The sequence below is a fragment of the Oryzias latipes genome, chromosome 16 (assembly GCF_053564925.1).
Source record: "Oryzias latipes strain Hd-rR chromosome 16, Olatipes_Hd-rR_3.1".
NCBI lineage: Eukaryota > Metazoa > Chordata > Actinopteri > Beloniformes > Adrianichthyidae > Oryzias > Oryzias latipes.
The window spans coordinates 32,191,774-32,210,582 of NC_136252.1; the positions used below are offsets into that span (position 1 = coordinate 32,191,774).

At 43.4% G+C, this 18,809-nt stretch overlaps 2 protein-coding genes across 3 annotated transcripts; one reads left to right on the plus strand and one right to left on the minus strand.

Moving 5' to 3' along the window:
* Nucleotides 1-1,126: 1,126 nt before the first annotated feature.
* On the plus strand, nt 1,127-11,391 carry LOC105358343 (membrane-spanning 4-domains subfamily A member 15-like). 2 transcript variants are annotated; one of them, XM_023964085.2, is made up of 6 exons: nt 1,127-1,339; nt 2,243-2,362; nt 3,598-3,654; nt 3,783-3,974; nt 10,773-10,889; nt 11,022-11,391. In XM_023964085.2, exons 1-6 carry the CDS (start codon nt 1,127-1,129, stop codon nt 11,043-11,045), a joined length of 723 nt encoding a protein of 240 aa, XP_023819853.1. In that variant the 3' UTR covers nt 11,046-11,391. The 2 variants fall into 2 exon arrangements, with proteins under 2 accessions (XP_023819853.1, XP_023819852.2); XM_023964084.2 differs by having other exon boundaries at nt 1,169-1,339; nt 11,019-11,391.
* Nucleotides 11,392-15,707: 4,316 nt separating this feature from the next.
* LOC144984539 (uncharacterized) lies at nt 15,708-18,468 on the minus strand. The gene is made up of 5 exons (XM_078933345.1): nt 18,250-18,468; nt 18,057-18,167; nt 17,004-17,060; nt 16,042-16,212; nt 15,708-15,964 (listed from the first exon to the last, which is right to left on the minus strand). The coding sequence occupies exons 1-5, from the start codon at nt 18,319-18,321 to the stop codon at nt 15,845-15,847; spliced, it is 531 nt and encodes a 176-aa protein (XP_078789471.1). The 5' UTR covers nt 18,322-18,468; the 3' UTR covers nt 15,708-15,844.
* Nucleotides 18,469-18,809: the final 341 nt, after the last annotated feature.

An 18,809-nucleotide genomic window follows, 5' to 3' on the forward strand; every position in this document is an offset into this window, starting at 1 on the left:
GTTTTGAGCAGTTTTAACATTTTGGTTGGTTGAGAATTTCACAGTTTATGCATATTTTACATAGTTTATACGCAATTATTAAGTAAATCTTAAGCAATTGTGTGAGGTTTATGCGAGTCGCACACACAAATTTGTGGCTTTCCATGACCGTTGCATGTATGTGTAACAGACTTTTCACGCATGTATTGTTGATGTATAACTTTAACATCGCGTATAAGGCGCACATATCATGTTACAATTTAGTAAATTAGAATAGAATATCTTTATTTCTATAGCACTTTTCCCAGAGCGAATCACAAAGTGCTTTACAAAGAGCGTAAAATCATATCAAAACACAAAAAAGTAATTAAATACAATAATAATAAAACAAAACAAAGTAAATTGTAGTAAAACAAGGACTAAAATCAACTAAAAGCTCTTCTGAATAAAAACGTCTTGACCTGAGATTTAAAACACTTAATAGAAGTAAATTCATGTTCTAAGTAGATTTACGTGTTCTTTGAGTGGTTTATTCTTACATCTTCCATGGTTTTACTGTGGTTAATTTGTATATCTGTGAAAGTCATGTAAAGACGTGTATTCACATATGAACAATTTTCACCTGTGTAATATGCACAAAATGTATGTAGTGGCTGTGTGACACGGTCTGCAGCTGTGTCATACGAACAAATTCATGGTGCTTTTCTTTAAATAAATTATGGAATATTTTTTTAACACAGTGTTGTTTGGTTTGTCAACAGGATATTTTTTATTTAAAAAACAAACAAAGCTGAAATGTGCCTAAGCCAGTAAGTATGATTAAGAAAATAAACTACGATGATGATGATGATGATGATGATGATGGATTAAACGATCAAAGAAACAAATCTGCCTATTTCAGGTTGAACTGAGTTGTATGTGCATCATTGAGCTGTGGAACAACAACACTGATGAGTGAACATCTACCATGACACAGTTCTCATTAGATCTCATTGTTGTTTTGGTGCAGAGCTGCTGTTTGAGGCTTTGTGTGGTGCGCTGCCAACTAGCGGTTAACTGTATATGAGAACTGGATTGAGTGACCCCTCTCCCTGTTGTTCCAAACAGGAAGTGGCTCCAAGACGCCTAAATCCCATAAAATATTGCAATGTTTCAAAGAATTGATATTTTTCTTATATCCGCAGATAGGATGTCTGTGATGATGACCAAAGGTGAAGGGGTCACAATGATCACCCTGAACTCCGACCCCAGCAGTTCCTGCCCCCCCATCTGCCAGATCCTCAAAGGTCTTTGCTACAGCCCGGCGTTGTGCTCTGTGTCTCAGCCGCTGAAGAAGAAAGCGTCTCTGTCCATCCTTGGGGTGAGCCCTGGTTTGTTTTACTCTAATGTAAAAATGACAAAGTGACATCACAGCCAACAACACTGTCAGAAGTCAGAGCTCTGTCTCCCTCTCTGGTCACCAGTGGGAACCATCTCCAGAGTTCTAACCACACTTCCTGGATGCCACACACCCGACTCTCATTCACTCATCAACCACAGCATAGTTAAGCTCTGCCCTGAGCCTCACTCAGTGAGAAGTATCGTTTGTGCTGCTCTGCCTTCCTTACCGAGCGTTGTAGTTGGACCGGATCCTCTGACCCGGTTTCTGACTCTGTTTGCCTGCCGCCTGCCCCGACTCTCGCCTGGATCCTGACTACCCTGTCTCTCCTCGGATTATATCATTCCTGCCTGACCCTGATTTAGCTTCGTGGACTTTTAGCTGAGCTAATAAACCTGCTGCATTTGGATCCAGCTGTCTGCCTGTTCTTGTGACAAACACACACGTGATGTCAGCAGAGACGGACCAGTCCATCATTCCAGTCCAATGTGTGGAAACACTGAATTTAGCAAAGTCATGTGAAAATACAGTGTGCTAGAACGTTCTAAGAATGTTCCTTTTGGATTCTATGGATGTAGAAAAACAACAGTGGGCTGAACTTTAGGAGAATGTTTTGCAGTTTGTCACAAACTGTTCTAGAGACCTTTTACTTGACATTTAAAGTTCTGGTTAATGAAGCTAAACCTACAAAAACTGTGAAGTTTTCAGTCACATCTGTGCCTTCATAATTTGGAGTAATAACACATTCTTCAGGAAGACCTTATCTTAATCTGGATATTTTCTATTATTTTAGTTGTTTTGTGATGTTTGAAATCCATGACAGAAAACTGCAAACAACACGATGAGGTTTTTGCAGAACACTGAGTTCCTGTGTCTCTCTTACAGGCTATGCAGATTATGATCGGACTCCTTAACATCGGCACTGGATCAATCTTCTACAGGAGTGAATTCTCCACTGTGTGGTATCTAAACTCAACAAAGTTTCCTTTTTGGTCAGGAACTTTGGTAAGATACCTGCATAAAAACTGGATTTCATTCATGAGCTGAAGAATGCTGAAAGCAAAATCCCAGAACTTAATTCCTCATCTGAAGGAGTTGACGTGAGAATGCGTGGTTGCTATGGTGACAACGCTGTAAACAAATGATGCTGAACCTTGTGCAAGTTAAAGACAAAATATATATAATATAGATGAATAATGGATTTGATGATGACATTTTTTTTTTAGTACACTGTATTTATCCCACGAAGGGAAATTCTTTCTCCGCATTTGACTCATCCCCTTTGGGAGTGGGGAGCTGCAGCTGAGCCGCGCTCGGGAGGCGGTAGAGTTAAGGGTCTTGCCTAAGGACCCTAACTGGGTGATGTTAACTGTCACCATTGATATGGTAATTGCCCCCAGTACCATTGCTCATTACCCTCCGGGAATCGAACCCTGGTTTCCTGCATGGTAGCTTCCCACCTTACCAACCGAGTTACCCAGCCGCTATAACCAACAAAAGAACAAAAACAAGAAATGTAGATATTTGAAAAGAAACTCAACATTAATGCAAATCCTAAATCAATCAATAAATAACCAGAATAAATTGTAAACCAGCTCTAGTGACACTGAAGAAATTCAAAAAGTCAAATCATGGTTAAAAACAATGACTAGTTTAGCTGTTAAAGAAAGTACAAAGAACCTAAAAAAGTTTGATTTTACTGCCAAAAGGGACGCAAAGGATAAAAAGTAAAACGTTAAAATATTAGGTAATTGATAATAGAGTTAGAAAAAAAAACTAACAAAGGAACCAAACTATTAAAAAAAATAAGATTTTTAAATATACAAGAAAAATATGTTAAATGACACTTTTAAAGCCAGTTGATCTGAAATGTAGGCTGCAGGACTTCTGAAAGGACTATAAATAAGGATGAAGAATGACAGAAAATGGCTAGGGCTCAGGCTAATATGCATAACTTGTATGCTATGTATTATACGGATCATTGATGACAATGCTAAGTGCTAATATTTTTTAAGCAGATCCTCTTTTTTGAGGCAAATTCTAAATGAATTGTGGTTATAAGCAGTTATGCATTATAATGGATAAAAATAAAGAAGAAAATGCACGAAAGCCAAAAGATACCGTGAAGTGATGAAGGTGAAATAAAAACTTTAAAAACTTTAAAATAAGAATAATTAGCAAATATACTAACAAATTCATTTTAAAAACCACAGGACATGAATCTTTTCCTTTTTTTCTAGTTCATTGCATTTGGCCTTCTGTGCATTTTATCGGAGAGGTTTCCAAGTCGGTGTTTGGTGAGCAGTTTTCTACTTTCTCAGTTATTTATTCTTTTTAAATTAGGAGCAAAAAAAGCTCTGCATGTCTTCACTAAAGCAGCAACGTGTTTCATGTTCAACTGTGTAAACCAGCTTTTGTTTCACAGGTGGTCCTTAACGTCATCATGAGCGTAGCAGGAGTTGCTTTTTCCATCACAGCCATCGTTCTCTACAGCATCCAGATAGCAAACTACAGACCGCGGGGCTGCAACTTTTGGTACTATGGCTACGAGACCCCGACCCAGGAGATGAAAACACTGCTGCAGAAGAAGTGGAACGAGATCCAACAGCTGACGCTGGTCAGTTATGTAGCTGGAGCTCATGAACGAATTATTTGTTTACCTTCTTGAGCTTTATGGTTATAGTTGGAACTGCAGGTTCAGGAGTTCCGTTTGAAGCACCAGGAGGTACAGCGGTCCCTCGCTATAAAATGCTTCATCTTGTTGTTTTGCTGTTATTTTTTAATGCAACTATGCATGCTTTTTTTTATCCAGCAGATTTATTTTGCGACATGCTTTGCTGCTGACCTTGTCAATCAATTCTCTCCGTGCAGTGTAGAATGAGTACTGTTTACCATATTTACATAAATGTTTAATCACGATCGCATCTTTGCATCCATTCTATGATACTGGATTTAATTTTCTATGAAGGTTAAAACTTTGAGAGTTGAAAAGCAAGAGAGAAAAATTGTGAAAAGGTTCAGGTCTATCTAATGTAGCCGGTTATACGCACCTGCGGAAGGAACCGGCTACATTTGGCGCTGTGAGCAGGATCAATGTAGCCGGTTCCTTCCGCAGGTGCGTGCCACGACGGCAGAAACAAGAGCGAAGACAATAGAAAGGTTCAAGCCCTTTTATTTTTATATTGTCAAACCAAAGCAGCGGCACAGAGACAGCAACTCCACGACACGACACACCGCAAAACCGGAAACGGCCAAGTGTTACATCCCACACACACACCTGCTCTCCTTATATATTGTATCACGCCCCCCCAAACCAAATCCCCATTGGTCACACTTATGCCCCCCCAAGAAAAGATCAGTGCCCCACTGATCTGCCATCAGATGGTAACACCGACCTGGGCAAACGAAAAGGGTTAGAGTGTAACCCTGCAGTGGAACGAGTCGTCCGGCGAGGCCCAACAGGCCCAGACACTATGGGTGCCAACTGTGTGTCATCTGCTCCCCCTTCAACCCCACATGCTGAGGGAAGCACTGTGGGAACTGGCACACACGGTGTGGAAGTGTCAAGAGAAGTAGCTGAAGCCTCAGCCCCACCCCTACAAGAACTAGGCCCACGAACCTCAAGACTGGACCCAGTGATAGGCACAAGGACACCAATCACGGAGTCATCAGCCTCCCCATTGGCATCTAACTCACCATCCACCTCTGCCACAGGGGGCACTATCACAGCCCCACTCTGTACAGTGGGACCACACAGTCGTAGTTCATTACGGTGAACATTGCGGATTGGCCCAGAGGAGTCGACAGGCGCAACCGAGTACACAGGCGAATCCCCACCCAGACGCTCCAACACTTTATGGGGGACAGGAAACCACACATCCTGAATTTTATGCCTCCCGGGAAACCGCCTGTTTCTCACGTACACCAGCTGGCCCGGCAGCAGGGATGCATCACCCCCTACATGGCCTGCATAAGCACGACGAGCTTCTGCCGCTTGGTCCAGATTCTGGCCCGCCTGCTGATAAGCCCAACGCAGTCGCTCCTGATGTTCCACCACCCAAGCATGCTCGTCACCCTCAAAGTCTTCCCTATCCTGACCCAGCCAAATATCGAAAGGCCTAATGGGGGCCCTCCCAAACATCAGGAAATATGGTGAGTAACCTGTGCTATGGTGTTCGGTGGTGTTATACACATACAGCAGCTCAGGAAGGTATTCAACCCATCGTCTCTTCTGATGTGGATGCAGTGTTCTCAACAGGTCATGTAGAGTCCTGTTAAAGCGCTCACACTGCCCGTTTCCCTGAGCATGATAGGGGGTCGTTCGGCTTTTCCTGATCCCGTATACTTTACATAAACCCTGCACCACATCTGCTTCAAAACACCTACCCTGGTCAGAGTGTATCCTAGAGGGGACACCATAGGGCTGGATCCAGTGCTTTACTAGGGCCTTAACAACAGTTACTGCACGCTGATCACGGGTTGGTACTGCGACAGTAAACTTGGAGAAGACATCAGTCATGATAAGGACATTCTCACGCCGGTCTGATGAGGGCTCCAACACTGTGAAGTCCATAGCCACAACCTCCAATGGCCGGTAAGCCAGCAAATGTCCTTGAGGTGCAACTACCTGTGGGTGAGGGTTCTTAGAAACAATGCACCGCTCACAAGTCTTGCAAAAAGCCTCCACGTCTCTGTACATCCCAGGCCAGTAAGCCCGACAACGGACCAGCTTAAAGGTTCGCTCTACTCCCTGATGCCCAGCTACGGTGTGCATCTGATTGAGTATCTCATCCTTCAAAATGGCTGGCAGTATGATCTGCCTGATCTGCCCTTCACGCTGTCCCCAAAACTGCCGATACAGCACCCCATCCACCTCAACAATCCGCTTCCATTGTCTTAACAGCTCTACTGCCCTGGGACATAATTGACGCCTCTCTGTCCGGCTTGGCCCCACACCCCGATCCCAAAACCTCCTAAAGGTAGAGATCAAACCATCACCAGACTGCAACCTAACCAGGGCCTTAACGTCCAAAGTGGGAAAACTGGTAGTGGAGCTAGTGTTAGGCACACCGACTGAACCTGTATGTACCTCCTGTTGCCCCACATACTGCCGAGAAAGAGCATCGGCACCTTTGTTCTGCCTGCCAGGCCGGTAGCAGATCTGAAAATCAAACCGGGCCAGCTCAGAAACCCAACGTTGCTCCACGGCACCGAGTTTTGCACTGTTTAAATGACAAAGAGGGTTGTTATCAGTCAGGATTGTGAACTTGCTACCAATCAAATAATCACGGAATTTTTCAGTAACTGCCCATTTCAAGCCCAACAACTCTAGTTTCATGGCACTGTAGTTCTCCATATTCCGTTCCGAAGATCTAAGACCCCTACTGGCAAAAGCCACGGGTCGGAGTTGTCCGTCCACATCTTGTGATAAAACAGCCCGTAGTCCTTGGTGACTCGCATCTATTTCCAGAACAAAAGGTTTGCAGAAATCAGCATATGCAAGAACGGGTGCCGAGGTGAGTTTCTTTTTCAAACATTGAAAAGCCTCCTCACACACGCAATCCCATAATTGCTGAAACCCATTGGTGGGCCGACCACCCTTGCTTGTAGATAGCAATGAGGCCAAGGCATGGAGAGGTGCTGCCATCTTGGCAAAATTCTTTACGAACCTCCTGTAAAAACTTGCAAAGCCTAAAAAGGACTTTAAGTCTTTTAAGCAGCTTGGCCTCTTCCATTCTACAACAGCTTTAATTTTGTCAGGATCTGTAGCTACCCCGGCAGCTGAAACCAAATGTCCAAGGTATGCCACTTCAGATTTCAAAAAGGAACACTTTTGTAGTCTGACTTTAAGATTGTACTGTTTTAGACGGGAAAACACCAGATCCAGACGCTCTAGATGTTGCTCAAAAGAAGAGGAGAAGATGATTATATCATCCAAATATAACAGAAGGGACTGATACCGCTGGTCACCGAATAATCGCTCCATTAATCGCTGAAAGGTCCCCGGAGCGTTACACAACCCAAATGGCATGCGTGTAAATTCAAATAGACCAAATGGTGTACAAAAGGCTGTTTTGCAGCGATCCTTTTCAGCCATTCCCACTTGGTGGTACCCACTAGCTAAATCGAGGGTAGAAAACCATTTTGCCCCATGAAGAGCATCCAAAGACTCATCAATCCGCGGAAGAGGAAAAGCATCCTTTCGTGTATTTGCATTTAGTTGACGGTAGTCAACACAAAGCCGAAGTGAACCGTCTTTCTTGTGCACTATAACGAGAGGAGACGAATACGGGCTACTGCTCTCGCTGATGATGCCCTGTTGCAACAACTGAGTAATGTGTGCTTTGACTTCTTCATACTGACTAGGGGGAATCCGTCTGTAACGCTGTTTTATGGGGGCCTCATTCAGGACAGGGATTTCATGCTCTATCAGGTTAGTGAATCCCAGGTCTAATTCTGATTTTGCAAAAACATCCTCATGTTTTTTCAAAAGCTCCCTTACCTTTCTGGTCTGTTCTACGGTAAGTCCCTTTAGGTCAAGATTGCCCACCTCTGATCCCGCAGTCAGCTGTTCAGTCCTCACATCCATATGCTCCTGTACCACAACTCTTTCTTCTCCTGGACTAACACGTTCAAAGCTGATGCCAGATGTACCGAGTGGCAAAACATCCACACAATGTAATGAGCATAGTCGGCTTTGCGGCCGAAGCTCCACATATGAACATCCAACATTAAGCACTGGGATGGCCACATGGCCATGGTCTATAGGGACTAAAGCCTTGGAAACAAGCAGTTCCCCTGGCAATCCCCCTTCTTCCGCGCTAAGTGCCTCCACAAGAGCAAAAGCATCTGAGGAGGAGTGGCCAAATTGTAAAGTTGCTGGAACAAAACACAGTACACCAGCTGGACAAGTAAAAGGAACAGTGGAGTAAACATAAGTGTTCGTTGAACCAACCTGGTGAGACTGGCAAACTCTGAAGGCATTTTGCCATGCATCAGGGACCGAATGACTGCGCGTTTCATAACCATGGCCTTCACTCTCATAAAAACACTTAATCACGTTCATCCCCAAAATGCAGGGGACAGTGTTTTTACGTTGCCTCATAAGGTTTGTCTCTGGATCTTTGACCACAAGGATCCCTCTACCTTTTATGGTGACACCAAATGCATGAACATCTCTTTCAAAATAGCCCAAATAAGGTATACTTAAACCATTTGCGGCAGAGAGTGAAAGCCATTCACAATTTTTCAAAGACGGACGGAAATGTTTATTGAAAAATGACTCAGTGACTGTTGACACATTTGAACCCGTGTCCAAAAGACATTTCACCTGTATATCACCAATGAAAACATCGACAGTGGGACAAACTCCAATTAAACATTCAACCTCGAGTGTGTCAGATTTCTTTGCTTCAGAGCCCATCACATCCCCTCCTGTAGTTGGGCTCATCACCACAGGGGCAGAGAGTTTCCCTGTTGCTCGCCAACAATGCCCGAGTTTCCACGACCAGAAGCGTTACGTGATGCAAAAACGGTCTTATTTCCCGGTGCTGCCCATCTACACTGACGAGCAATATGCCCCGCCCTCTGACACCTAAAGCAGATGGGTTTACCTTCCGAGTCGAACCGTGGTTGGACCCCCCGACCAGCTGTCTGTCCGATCTCTACTGACAAATCTGACACCTTCTTAGCCAAGTCAGTAATTTGTTGCTGTTGCTGCTTCATAAGGCTGATCATTTCTGCATTTGGATCCACCACCGGCTTAGCTGTAACCACGTTTACATTCTGGACCTCCTTTTCCCCCTCAACCTGACACACATCAGCTCTACGTCGGCTGTAAGACGCAGTCGCGTCCCCATCCTCCCACAGCAAAGCTTCCTTTCGTAGGTTGAAAAACGAGATGGCAGAATCCTGGCGGATGATGCGCTTTAACTCCCGTCTCAGAACCGAATCCCGCACATTCTCAGCAAACTGATCCCGCAAGGCAAAATCACTACACCAAGTGTAATTTACTTCACAGCGGTTGATTTCATGATTGCCATGAGCGCGTGTGAGTACTCACGGATCGTTTCCCCGTCACGTTGTTTTCTATCAAAGAAAAGTTTCTGCAGGCGAGTCAACGAAGAAGGCTGTCCATAAATTTCTTTTAGTATCGCCAGCACACAATCCGGGTCGGCCCTTTCTGCAGAAGACCGGTATTTTATTTCCTGCTTGGCCTCGCCCCCAAGATGGTCATATATATACATTGCCTTCTCGCTCTGCTGAAAATGACGGAAACTTAACACCGAGTTAATCTCATCCAGCCATTCATAAAAGTCCGCACACGAACCCCCGGAAAAAGTGCGGCATTTCTTCTCCTTAGGGAGGTAAATGACACAGTCTTTCGGCCCAGTTGATGACGAACCACCTGCTGCTCCGTCCAATTGGGACGCCGCCGCCGAACCAGACCCAGCGGGTGAAGCTTCCTGCTCCCGCAGCTTCTCAGTCAACGCGTCATTCATGTTCCGCAAGGCGTCCATGGTCGCTTTGTCCACAGCTATCCGGTCTTTCAAGGCCTGCAGCTCCGCTCGCAGCTCCTCCATGACGACAGCGGCAAAGGGAATCCCCGGAATCCCGTGATGACGTCAGCCACCGAACACCTGATCCAGCCGCTGCTTTGGTTTACGTGTCAGACTCCGGCCGCCTCCACTCCGTAACGCAACGGTCCTGCTCACAGCGCCAAATGTAGCCGGTTCCTTCCGCAGGTGCGTGCCACGACGGCAGAAACAAGAGCGAAGACAATAGAAAGGTTCAAGCCCTTTTATTTTTATATTGTCAAACCAAAGCAGCGGCACAGAGACAGCAACTCCACGACACGACACACCGCAAAACCGGAAACGGCCAAGTGTTACATCCCACACACACACCTGCTCTCCTTATATATTGTATCACGCCCCCCCAAACCAAATCCCCATTGGTCACACTAAGAAAAGGGAATAAAGTGTGTAGAGAGGAGTTTCTCAACCTTAAAACAATTGTAATTTTTGTAAAACGTAAAAATTAAACTTTGATCATTTTAGTCAGTGGGTTGTTTTTAAAAAACTTACTCCCACAATAAACAATCTGTATATGAGGACTGGAGGGAGTGACGTCACCCCCAGAAAATGGTTTACTCCGGCCAAATGAAGGCAATTCTGTCGCCCATTTTTCTGACTATGCATGCTGCCATGTTGGAGCAAGACATGGTCAGTGATCAGTCATTGGTCAGAGTCAACATTCCTAGGGCAACCACTCTCATCAATCAGGAGTGAGGTTGTTGGAAGGCTGCACCCCTACCACTAACTTTCCCTGAAATTGAAAGCAAAATAGCCTTCATTAGACCCATAAAACCCCAGAAGTTCTTAGGACATCTTGTGGGCTACTGTGGTTTGTCCAGGTCCTCCTGAGGGGCTTGAACGGGGTGCTGATCGTGTTGTCGGTCCTGGAGCTCTGTGTGGTCATCAGCGTCACCATCCTGGGGATCAAAGCTCTGAGGAGCAACAGACAAAACAAGGTGAGGCACAAAAAATGAGCCAACAACTACTTTTACAGGAGCTTTTATTGTGAAAGTAGGAAGCCCAAATCTTGAGGTGTTTGAGAAGATCTGATGGAAGAATCTAAATCCTCTTCTCTGCTTTTCCAGCAGGTTTCTGCTCCTTTACAGATTTGAGAAGGAACAGAACATGACCAGCCTGATCTCTGCTGTTCAATCTGATTAAATGTGTTGGAGAGAAATATGAAGTCAGATGCAAACGCCTGTCACTGCAGTTTAAAAAGAGACCCTCAAAACGAATTTCTACATTTTTAACATATTAATGCAATTTTGGCTCAAATTTCTTTTCGCACACTACTACATACTTTGAATGATAACTTTATTCTCACATTTCTGGGAAAAAAAGGAAGTTTTAATATGAAAAATTAACATTTCTATACTTTCATTTCTTCTAATTACTGCAATGATTTTAATGTTTCGTGTGCTGGATTGAATAAAACTGTACTTACTGCCATCCTGTTTGTTTTTTCTGTTGGATTACAAGGTATTATTTGTATAAAAATGACTTTTGTCCAGTATTTTAATGAGTTCAACAGTTACAGGCAACCTGACCAGGGTGTAGCCCGCCTCCGGCCTTGGGTGTCTGGGTTCGGCTGTGCTCAAAAGGACATCCGCTTCACAAATGAAAATGTGTCTAAGAAGACTCTCATTCATCCAGGTGGATTCCATCACAGTAGTAGTAGTTTTAGGGGTTGTCATCTCTATGGCGTTTCATCTCTGCCATAAAGTGAAAGGGCGTAAAGACAACTGAGCGGGCGTATTCAGGAACTAAGTGAGTGAACCTTACAACCGCGTAGGGGCAATTCACGGTCAGTTCCTCTTTGCGCTCTCTGCGTTTTTGTCACTTGGGAGGGGGGTATTTAGGGGTGTGTTTGTCACTTGGGGGCAGGAACCCTTCTGGCTGATCTGATTGGCTAAAATTTGCATGTCAAGTCCGGCGAGGCAGCGGGGCGGGACTTTCTTTTAGAGGCTTTAATAAAAAAGAAACGCGGCTGTGACGTGGATTAAAAGCATTAAAACGGTAACAAATGCAGTGATTTTCACATGAGAAAAACTTACACCACAAAAAAACCACTACACTTTCTTAACTTGGTCTTGGGTCATTGGTTAAGGTTTTAATCCACGTTACTCTAAAGGCCCGTACACACCGGGACGAATATTCGCCAGGCGTTATTCGCCAGCGTTTTTCGCCACGTTTTTTGTGTTCACACCCAGGCGATTTTCGCTGACGATGAGCCGAGCGAACATGCAATTTCATTCCCTGACATTAGATGGCGCTTAATGTAAAACAGAAATACTCCAGTACACAAGGTGGCGCCGCGCAACTTTACGCTTCTTAAAATCGCTTTTCACTCAGAAGAAGAGAGCAAGTATTTACGCGATTGTCAGAATCATACAAAGAAAACATGAATATTTCAAGCACCAGTAACTCCAACTGGTGCTTGGTTCGGGGATATTTTAGAATGTCCGTCATTATTGCTTCGCGGCAGTGTAGACGCTATTTGGCGTCTATCTTCTTCGCTGGTATATGTGCTCAGCAAGGCAGTTTTGTGTTTGAGCGCCCCCAAGTTGTGTTTTACTGTCACTTCAGAAGCTCCAGACACGTGTGCAAAAGCGCCATTCTCATTGGTCGAGTAGATTTCGACGCGACGCGTCGAAAAAAAAAAACGAACCCGAGGCGTTTTTTTTTTTTTGACGCTTTAACGCGTGGCGTTTTTTCGCGTCGGTGTGCACACTCTCATTGGTGCCCTTTGTTTAGTCACGAGGCGTTAAACGTCGGCGAAAATCGCCGGCGAAATTCGTCCCGGTGTGTACGGGCCTCTAACACTAACAGGGGGGTGAACAAGTTTGACACAGAGAGCTGAAATTTTTAACTGTTATAGTCAAAGAGCCACACTAGCACTGACCTGCCAGACACACAAACACACACAATTAAAGCCATTTTATTTCCCATAACACACTCCTCTCCTTACAATACAACAGCACTGGATTAAACGGCGCTGTGTCAGTTATGGATGTTTTTTTCAGTATTTGACGTTAAAACGTACCAGTAAAACTTGCATGCTGGTGTGTGTTTTTAAAAGGCAGCGAGCGCAAAAGTGAGTTGATTGTGATTTCATTCATTTTCATCAATCAGCATCCAAAAATCCATCAAAGTCCTCATCTTCTGTATCTGAAATGAGTCAGAGTCCATCTTGTTGCCGTGCGGCTCCAAAGAACAGTGCAAGCAGACGCGTCAGGACAAGCTTAAGTCCTAAGTCCCAAAGTGTGTCGTAACTCGCCCGGCGCTGCCTCCCAGTAAGGGGGAGGATGGACAACTTTTCATGGTCATCTGCTGGAAGTTGCAGCGCTCAGCCTTGAGTCGTTCTTCCAACGCAGGCCTTTCCTTTTCCGCGGAAACTCAGCTGCTGCTGCATCTTCTTGTCTTGTCGGAGTTGGTTTGCCAGCGTCCTCACTTGCGAACCATGGATTCATTATTTTAAATTCTCTGGCAGCTAAGGTTCGATAAAGTTAAAAAGATCTTCACAGATTCCAACTTCCAGCCTCAATAACTCCTCTGATCAACGTTCAAATGTGTCAGCAAGTATTTCAATCCTTTTGTATTAACACAGAGAGTGAACTACAAATGCATTTCTAAAGAAAAAAGATATTTTTTTTGCCTTTTAATCAGAATTGTTAGCTTCAAACAGCGAATGCAGAAAGAGCAGCGAGCCGGCTGCCAAGAGACCGTCAGCAAAGTGCAAACTCTGTGAAACCCCATTCTGTAAAAATCAATAATCTCACAAAAAAAGAATAAATGTCTTTATTTATATGAAATGGTAATAAAGACAGTTAGAGAGTTATTGAGGCCGGAAGTCAAAATCTGTGAAGATCTTCCTAACTTGACGGAACTGCAGCTGCTCTATTCCCGTGTTCCTCTGCGTGGCTGATAGCTTGCAGTTTAAACTGCGCTTCATAATCGTGTCTCTTTGCATTTCCAGGGTTTCCAAAACAAAGTTGTTCTGCATTATGCACATATCTGCACCTAGGTACTAGGGGGGGGGGGTTTCTTTCACGTCCTCACCTCTCTCTGTACCGTTCTCATGCGGTTCTTTTCTATAGATCTTCTTTACCAAAGTCACACAACATACATTAGGACCGCTCTGTACATTTTGGAGAAAATGTAAGACTTTTATGTTCACCTTATGGTTGTGAAAGTACTGGATATAGAAATATGAGAAAAGTCAGAGAGCCACCTGTTAACCCCCCCCCCCCCCCCCCCCGCTCTGAAAAATGAAAGTCCCGCCCCGCTGCCTCGCCGGACTTGACATGCAAATTTTAGCCAATCAGATCAACAGAAAGGTTCCTGCCCCCAAGTGACAAACACCCCCCTAAATACCGCCCTCACCAAGTGACAAAAACGCCCCCTTAAAACTGAGCGTAAATCCAGGTCAGAGCGCCCCTACGCGGTTGTAAGGTTCACTCACTCAGTTCCTGAATATGCCCGCTCAGTTGTCTTTACGCCCTTTCACTTTATGGCAGAGATGAAACGCCATAGAGATGACAACCCCTAAAACTACTACTATAAAATGAAAAGGTGGGATCAAATCTATCTTTGGTTGCTTCTCTCCTCAGCATCAAACTCTGTGGTACGCACTCTGTAGACGAGGGTTATTTGGAAATTCACAGTTTTATCCTTAATCCTTCAGGACTTGTTTCTTTAACATAAATTTTACTTTCTAAAGAAGCCTCATATGGCCTGACTCCCACAGAGGAGGAGTCAGAAGTCATTCAAACACAAACTAATGTTTAGGGGCTTCAGTTTCACGGTTTACAGACAAACATAGACACAGTCAGACTTGTATATCTTTCATTAAAGTTCTGATCTTCATTTCAATAAAAAAGGAGAAAAATGTAAAAAGAAATGACTAGAAGGAGGGAGCAGATGATGAAGGTTTAAAAAACTGTTAAGAAAAAACTTTATCCAGAGCATTTTAGCATTTTAAAGACCCTCTACGATCATCTTTTGATCAATTTTCAAAGCGTTCCCAGTGGTCTTTTAAATATGATTATTCCGTTTTTAGCCCAAATCAAAAAACCTGCACCGTTTTCTAGAACATAATTTCTGCAGAGCGGCAGGAGTTCATCAGAAACTCACTTCTGAGTTGTGGGCGGAGCCGCTGGTGCAGAGCAACCAAGCCCTGCCCTTCCCGTCACCCATAACTGAGAGCTCTCTGTTCACACCCTCTCCCGTTTGCTCACAGCGCCTCTGTTACTCCTCTTGATCTCAATGAAAGGCAAACATTTCTTTGATTTAACAGACATTTATTAGGACAGAAAGTTCTTCAACATGTCTTTCATGCCCCAACACTGTCGTCAGAACTGTAAAATTAAAAACCCAAATGAACCCTTATTGCAAAGTATTTTCACAGAGAATAGACAAATAATAATGTGAACAATATACAAAAGTACCATATGTTATGTATTTATTACTGCTTTTATCTCTAAATATATTATAAACTCAAATACATATTAATATAAGTCGCCCTTGGCGGCAGCTGCACCGTCACAACCTACCTAATTTTACTAAAAAAGGAGAGTAATGTCAGATCTATCCAGCCGTACAGTTTAGATCCAGATTCCAGCTCAGACGAGGAAAACAAAGACGTACGTGGATCTATTTGTCTGCAGGTGGATGCATCCGAATGGAGCGGAGCAGGGGGCCCAGCACATTTTCGACATCACAAAGAAGCTCTTTTTCAAACAGCATTTTTTTGTCTGCTCAACGATTTAAGTAAAGAAATACTCAGAAACACAATTTTGAGCTTAAATCTCTTTATGTATATGCTCTCCATCATGAGAAAAAGGCCACAAAAACATATTCGAAACACCCAGAAAAAACATTTTCCTCGCTCTTTAAGAACATCTGAAAACACCTACTTCTCCTTCATCTGACCCATCAGAGAGCCGATGCCCAGAACAGCAAAGCAAATACAAAACAGAAGCAGGAGGACGGCCAGGACGGTGAATAGCACGTCCACGGAGGTCAGCAAATGCTGTTGAGCAGACGAGAACGCTTTACAAACATGTGCAAGCTGTGGTGCAGCGGCTTTTCAAGGCGGAGGATGCTCACCTGAGCAAAGAGGGCAACCTCTCTGCAGTTGTCCTGATGAAGATCAGCTTGGACCATCCTCCGCTCACACATCCACAGCAGAGAGGCGTCTCCCAGGTCTAATGCATACAGCACGACGCCAGCAACGGCAAAGATCGCACAAATGATGTTCATGGACACAGCAAAGCCCATCTGAGAGGAAGGAAAGAGTTCCTGCTTTAGAAGGCTGGTTAAATGTCTTTTTAAAAACAAGTTCAAAAATAAAAAAATCCAGTTTTTCTCTTGTTATGAATAAAAAAAATCTGATACCTGCCCTTTTAAGACTAAATTAAATCTTTTTAGCTATCAACATTCATATTTAGGTCTATTGCTCTGACAATAGGAAATACGTCTTGAAATAGTCTTTGCTCTAATAATAGTATATAATATTCATAAATATTTGTATGTATTGCTCAAAAACTATTTTAGATCCTTAAACACTTTCCCCCCAAATATTTCCTGTTTCAGGTGCTGCAACAGTCCAACTATCCTCATTTCTAGACATAAACCATCTTCCATTAAGACTAGAATTACACATTTTAAAAATTAAATTGTCTTAAAAGTTATAAGTAAATTGAATATTACTTTTGTCGTTAAATACCTGTGTACTTTTATGACTGAAAACATTTTCCAGTTTCCCCAAATCAAGAAAATCTGTTTGATACAAGACTGCTCACCATCACAAGTCCAAAAAAACTTGTTTCATTAGAAATATTGTTTGAAATGAAATGTTTTCAAGATCAAATGACTTAAATGATTTATTGCCATTACATCTTCATGAAAAGTTACTAAGAAGTTCATTTTTGTGTCAAATGGAATAAGATGTGTGATTCAGAAAGTAGACTAAATACATAGTGTGTGGTGATATATAAACAAAACTGAAGTGATTTAATTAGATTTAGTGTTTTTTTGTAGTAAAACTGAAGGTTGTGAAGTATTTTTACCAGACAGCAAGAAGGACACCAGCCGGCCAAAAGTGAGAAGATTCCTGTTGCAGTGAACTGCAAAACCAACAGCTGACAGTTAGAGAAAAACAAAATCAAAAAACTAAAATAAACTCTGGTCCATAAACTAAAAAAAACAAAGAGGTGCAAAGTTTTTTCACAGGAAAAGAGGTCTTTTTCTTTTTTACTTTGTTGTAAGCTAAAAAAAATAGTTTTTGTGAGATGTGACTGAACAGCTCAGTGGCCTTGTGGTGGAGTGTCTGCCCTGATACTGGAAGTTCAAAAGTTTAACTTTTAAATCTTGACCCCTACAAATCAAATCAAATTATATAGAACTTTTCATATAGAAACACAACACAAAGTTTTTTTTACATCCGAACAAACAATATCAAAACAAGCACAATAATAAAAATAGAAGTATTTGAACCACTGAGGTGAGAGTGCTGACCACCACAGCACTGTGCAGCCCAGATTGGGATGCCCCGAATAGGAATTCCCATTTTGATCTAAAATGAGTGACCGTCATGAGGCAATGCTCTGACTTCCAGTTTGAATCTGGCTTGAAAAGAAAATGGCCAAAGGCGTGCTCCAAACAGCGTTTTCTAGTCCTCAGTTGAGGACAAACAGTCAGAGTCCCACACATCACACATCTACCACCTGATGACGACTCTGAGGAAGACGTCAGTCGAAACATGTCAGGTATGTGAAACAAACACAACCGTGTCTGATAAAAAAGAACCTAAGGAGTTAGTCAGAGTCCCATTCCTGAACACACACCCTCACACTGATGGCGGCTCTGCTGCCGTCAATGCCATCAAACCAACAATCTTCCAGTCAGAGGCTGACTGCTCCACCTCTGAATCACAGCCACCCCACCAGTCAGTGCAGCCAGATCAGTTCTCCAGATAACCACTAGGTGGCTTTATACATAAACGGGTCAGTCTCCATCAACAGTCCAACTTTTCCACAGATGCAAATGCTTTTTTGTCCAAAACCACAGAGGAGCTGGACCGAAGGAGGAGCCAAAAGCAGCAGGAGTGACCAGAACTTTACCACAGAACCCAGCCAGTAAGCAGCTCCCAGGCTGGCGAAATCCCCAGGACGAGTGCTTGTTCTCCCGAGACCGACACCGATGTTGATCACACCCATCATGATCTGGACAGCCTGAAAAAGATCCAAAACCTCAGAATCCGTGTCCCGTTTGGAGCAGCAGCATTTATATGAAACCACAGGAAGACGTTTTCACCCCGATGACAGCAGGAGCAAAGATCTGCAGCTGCACGGACTTCTGGACGCAGCAGAGTGAAGGAAGAAACATGCTGTCAGGTCTTCACTGCAGAGACACGAATGTCCTCAGCTGACGCTGCCTTTAAGGCCAGTTGGAAACCCCAGAGTCACAGTCTTAGCTTTGCAGGAACGTTAGAGCAGAATGAATGTTTGGAGAAGAGAAGGAGTCCAAGAATGTCGAAAAGCAAACAAAATGTGAATGGAAAATGTTATCAAATGCAAACATGCTCACTCTGGCATTCTGGGAAGTCAAAAGAAAAAGTTTCTTGAAGAAAAGTGGATTCCTCTGAGCAGAAGTCCATAGATTTACTGTAGCTTCGCTTTCATTTTCATTCTGCTGCATCTTTCCTAAATCTTCTCTTGGGATTTTTTCAAACTGCTTATTATTGCAGCAAATCAAAAAGTTGCAGCAACACCAGAAATTGCTCAGTTTGTCCAATGAAATTTTAAGTAAAAGTTATTGCAGCAACTCAAAAAGTTGCTCCGTCTGTTTGTACAATAATGTTTTAAGTAACACTT

Bases quoted from the DNA above. Each gene is read 5' to 3' on its own strand.
- LOC105358343 (XM_023964085.2), top strand. From the start codon at position 1,127: ATGTTTCAAAGAATTGATATTTTTCTTATATCCGCAGATAGGATGTCT. The intron at 3,655-3,782 runs GTGAGCAGTTTT...TTTGTTTCACAG, and splicing joins GGTTTCCAAGTCGGTGTTTG to GTGGTCCTTAACGTCATCAT. The intron at 3,975-10,772 runs GTCAGTTATGTA...TGGTTTGTCCAG, and splicing joins AGATCCAACAGCTGACGCTG to GTCCTCCTGAGGGGCTTGAA.
- LOC144984539 (XM_078933345.1), bottom strand. From the start codon at position 18,321: ATGTTTCTTCCTTCACTCTGCTGCGTCCAGAAGTCCGTGCAGCTGCAG. The intron at 18,168-18,249 runs GTGAAAACGTCT...GATCTTTTTCAG, and splicing joins TTGCTCCTGCTGTCATCGGG to GCTGTCCAGATCATGATGGG. The intron at 16,213-17,003 runs GTAAAAATACTT...CCTTCCTCTCAG, and splicing joins GGTGTCCTTCTTGCTGTCTG to ATGGGCTTTGCTGTGTCCAT.